The sequence below is a fragment of the Hemibagrus wyckioides genome, linkage group LG28 (genome assembly GCF_019097595.1).
Source record: "Hemibagrus wyckioides isolate EC202008001 linkage group LG28, SWU_Hwy_1.0, whole genome shotgun sequence".
NCBI lineage: Eukaryota > Metazoa > Chordata > Actinopteri > Siluriformes > Bagridae > Hemibagrus > Hemibagrus wyckioides.
The window spans coordinates 20,623,415-20,627,142 of record NC_080737.1 but is presented as its reverse complement, the minus strand read 5'-3'; the positions used below and the strand labels follow the sequence as shown (position 1 = coordinate 20,627,142).

At 45.2% G+C, this 3,728-nt stretch overlaps 1 protein-coding gene across 1 annotated transcript; it reads left to right on the top strand.

Moving 5' to 3' along the window:
- The first annotated feature begins 1,399 nt into the window (after nt 1-1,399).
- Nucleotides 1,400-3,460, top strand: sox19a (SRY-box transcription factor 19a). The gene is made up of 2 exons (XM_058383539.1): nt 1,400-2,172; nt 2,716-3,460. The coding sequence occupies exons 1-2, from the start codon at nt 1,598-1,600 to the stop codon at nt 2,960-2,962; spliced, it is 822 nt and encodes a 273-aa protein (XP_058239522.1). The 5' UTR covers nt 1,400-1,597; the 3' UTR covers nt 2,963-3,460.
- The last annotated feature ends 268 nt before the right edge of the window (nt 3,461-3,728 follow it).

The window sequence follows — 3,728 nt, the reverse complement described above, 5'->3', positions numbered from 1 at the left end:
AGGTGATGAAGAAGTGATGAAGAGGTGATGAGGTGATGAAGAGGTGATGATGAGGTGATGAAGAGGTGATGAAGAGGTGATGAAGAAGTGATGAAGAAGTGATGAAGAGGTGATGAAGAGGTGATGAAGAGGTGATGAGGTGATGAAGAGGTGATGAAGAGGTGATGAAGAAGTGATGAAGAAGTGATGAAGAAGTGATGAAGAGGTGATGAAGAAGTGATGAAGAGGTGATGATGAGGTGATGAAGAGGTGATGAAGAGGTGATGAAGAGGTGATGAAGAAGTGATGAAGAAGTGATGAAGAAGTGATGAAGAGGTGATGAAGAAGTGATGAAGAGGTGATGATGAGGTGATGAAGAGGTGATGAAGAGGTGATGAAGAAGTGATGAAGAAGTGATGAAGAAGTGATGAAGAGGTGATGAAGAAGTGATGAAGAGGTGATGTTATTTAACTTAACACACTGCAGTCTGTTGGTCAGAATGTCCAGTATCCAAAACAAAGGATGTTGTTTATGCCAAGGTCAGAGTTTAGTGACCTGCTCAGAGGGATGACTGTATTATACACTGAACTGAAATCAACACACAGCATTCTTGTATGTGTGTTCCTGTTGTCCAGGTCAGTTAATTGACAAATTGGTCAGTGTCCAGTGTGATTGGAAGGCTGGTTTTTAGGTGATCTAGGACTAACCCCTCAAACCACTTCATGATTATGGTGTGAGTCCTGCAGGGCGGTCATTCAGGCACTCTGGAGAGCTTAGGCAGCTGGACGATGGATGAGGTTCTGAAGCAAGTTGGTGAGTTATTGGTTATATTATTGATTATTTAGATATGGAATGTAATCATGAGTAGTTTAAATATGGTTTTATAGAAAGGACAACACACACACACACACACACACACACACACACACAGTATGAAAACACAGTTGTGTGTGTTTATAACAAAGGTGTGAAGTGACATTCATTTAAACTGTGTGTGTGTGTGTGTGTGTGTGTGTGTGTGTGTGTGTGTGTGGATGATCACACTTGCACAAGTACAGCTACAGGTGCTAGAGAATGTTACACAGAACCGTAACACACACACACACACACACACACACACACACACGCAAAAGAATTTATATTAAAGTTGCGCTTCAGCATTAAACAACATTAAACAGCTTTAGAGGAGCTGAAAGAAACACCATGACGTCACACATTACAACTTGCATTGTGTGTGTGTGTGTGTGTGTGTGTGTGTGTGTGTGTGTGTGTGTGTGTATTGAGTTGCAGGTGACACCCCCTCCCCTCTCTCTCTCTCTTTGTGGCTCTGTTCTTTAGAAATGTTAATCCGGTCGAAGAGAAGTTTCGAAACACACACACACACACACACACACACACACACACACACACACAGCTCGTGTGAAAGTGAAGAGGATTTTCTTTACTCTGCTCTGAATTGCGCGCGCTGGAACTTTATTCCTAACTGCGCTGTTTTCTGTTTATTTCCTGTATATATTTTTTTGTTTATTTTGGAGAAAAAAACTGAAAACTTTATTTGAATGTAAAATCTTTACTTTAATAATCTCTTTATTTTATTAGTATTAGCAGTATTTTGGTTATGAATATGTACAGCATGCTGGATCACGAGCTGAAAAGTCCGCTTCAGCACGCGACCGTCATGATGCCGGTAAATGGTAGCATGCACGTGAGCTCCACACCGGCCGCCCCGGGAGATCAGAAGAGCTCCGAGTCTCTGGATAAAGTCAAGCGGCCAATGAACGCCTTCATGGTGTGGTCCCGCGGCCAGAGGCGCAAGATGGCGCAGGAGAACCCGAAGATGCACAACTCTGAGATCAGTAAGCGGCTCGGTGCGGAGTGGAAGCTGCTCGCGGACGCGCAGAAACGGCCCTTTATCGACGAAGCCAAGCGGCTGCGCGCGCAGCACGTGAAGGAGCATCCCGACTACAAGTATAAACCGCGGCGCAAAACTAAACCCGCAGCCAAGAAGGATTGTCCGGTGAGCGCGCTCCCGCTAAGCGACGGGTTCCTGAGCGGAAGTGCACGGATGGAGGGTTACGGCTGGGGCACGGCGGGAGGATACGAGAACGCGCAGGGGGACGCGCTCGGTTACACCCCGCAGATTCACCGGTACGACTTGTCGAGCTTCCAGCCGAGCTACACGAGCGCGTACAGGTGAGTTCCGCGCGCGCAAAGCCGGCAAACACGGAGGTGTGACGTCAAATTACAGAGCGGCACGTGCCCACATAACATTCTATAAAATATGCATCTTACATTCTTTTGTTTCTTTATTTGTTTTGTTTGATTTTCTGTCAGGTGTGATTCATTCCAGGTGTGATTCCAGTACTCAGTGAGGTGTGAGACAGAGCCCAGGCTGATCTGATGATGATGATGATGATGATGTGTGTGTGTGTTAACATGAGAGAAAAAAAGAAATAAAATCAGAATGAAGTAAAGATAAACTGAAGAACACTGAGACTTTATTATTATATTATAGTCTTTATTATGCCACAGTAAAATTCTTTCTTTTCATATCACAACTTTGAATGTTTGGGTCAGAGCACAGGGTCAGCTGTGATACTGCCCCGGAGCAGTGAGGGGTCAGCCTGGTGATGCTGGGGCTTCAACCTAAATCCTCCAATCAACAACCCAGAGCCTTGAGCCCCACTGACCTCAGCAATCTCCTGACCTTCTCTCTCTCTGTCTCTCTCTCTCCAGTCCGGTGCAGTACAGTACCATAGATACTCCTCAGTCCAGCTCGGTCATGTCCACAGGTAAGCCTGGTCAGATGACTCGGCCCTCATGCAGCAGTGGTGTGAATCTGCCCGGTGCTCCGTTACAGCCTGACCAGAGGGAGGTGATTAGCCTGTGCACCCCGAGTGGAAGTGGAGACACAGAGGGGAGCTACAGCGCTAACCTGCAGCAGCATTACCTCACTGGGCCCACCTCACTCACACACATCTGAATTCACAGAGGGAGTGGGCGTGTCTTCACCAGGGTCATGTGACTCCATTAACAAAGAGCTGTGAAGTGAGTGTTTATAACCAGAGGAAAACTCTGAGATCAGACGTCTGATATTCGTTAACATCTGATAACGTTAGCATTATTTTACTGTAAAGGATCATGGCACCACACACACACAGTGCTGTAAACACTGCTGCTGTCTGTAGAAGTTTGATGATTTAGAGAAAAAAAATGGAATTAAATATTTGCACATGACATTAAAACACACTGTTCACACACTGCTCTTAAAGGTGAAGCATTAACACACACACGAGCTGGACAAAAACACGCAAAGGTAATAAAGTATTTTATTATTTTTGTGTCTCTTAGTTTCTATTTTTTGTAACACACACTCACATACACTGTCTCTCTCCCTCTTATGCGCACACACACACACAGACCCCTGTGTGTGTGAAGTCAGTCTTTATTCTGATGATAATGAGATGCTCCACAGCAACTAATCAGGGCTTACAGGTTGGGGGGGGTGGGGTGCATGTGCTAATGTTCTATGGAAGTTGAGGGGCCTGTGTGTGTGTGTGTGTGTGTGTGTGTGAGAGAGAGTGTGTGCGTGTCGTTACAAACACAAACCACAAGAATGGAAATTCCATTGTGCTACGTGTTTAAAACAGCAAGCAGTGTTTATAACTGTTACACTGATACACACACAGTGTAACACACACCCTGTATCTGAGAATAAAATCAACACAAGGCAAAAAAAAATTAGAAGA

What these genes read in the sequence shown, in the direction of transcription:
- sox19a (XM_058383539.1), top strand. Translation starts at nt 1,598, where the DNA reads ATGAATATGTACAGCATGCTGGATCACGAGCTGAAAAGTCCGCTTCAG. An exon ending in AGCTACACGAGCGCGTACAG is followed by an intron (nt 2,173 to 2,715) that starts GTGAGTTCCGCG and finishes CTCTCTCTCCAG; the next exon opens with TCCGGTGCAGTACAGTACCA.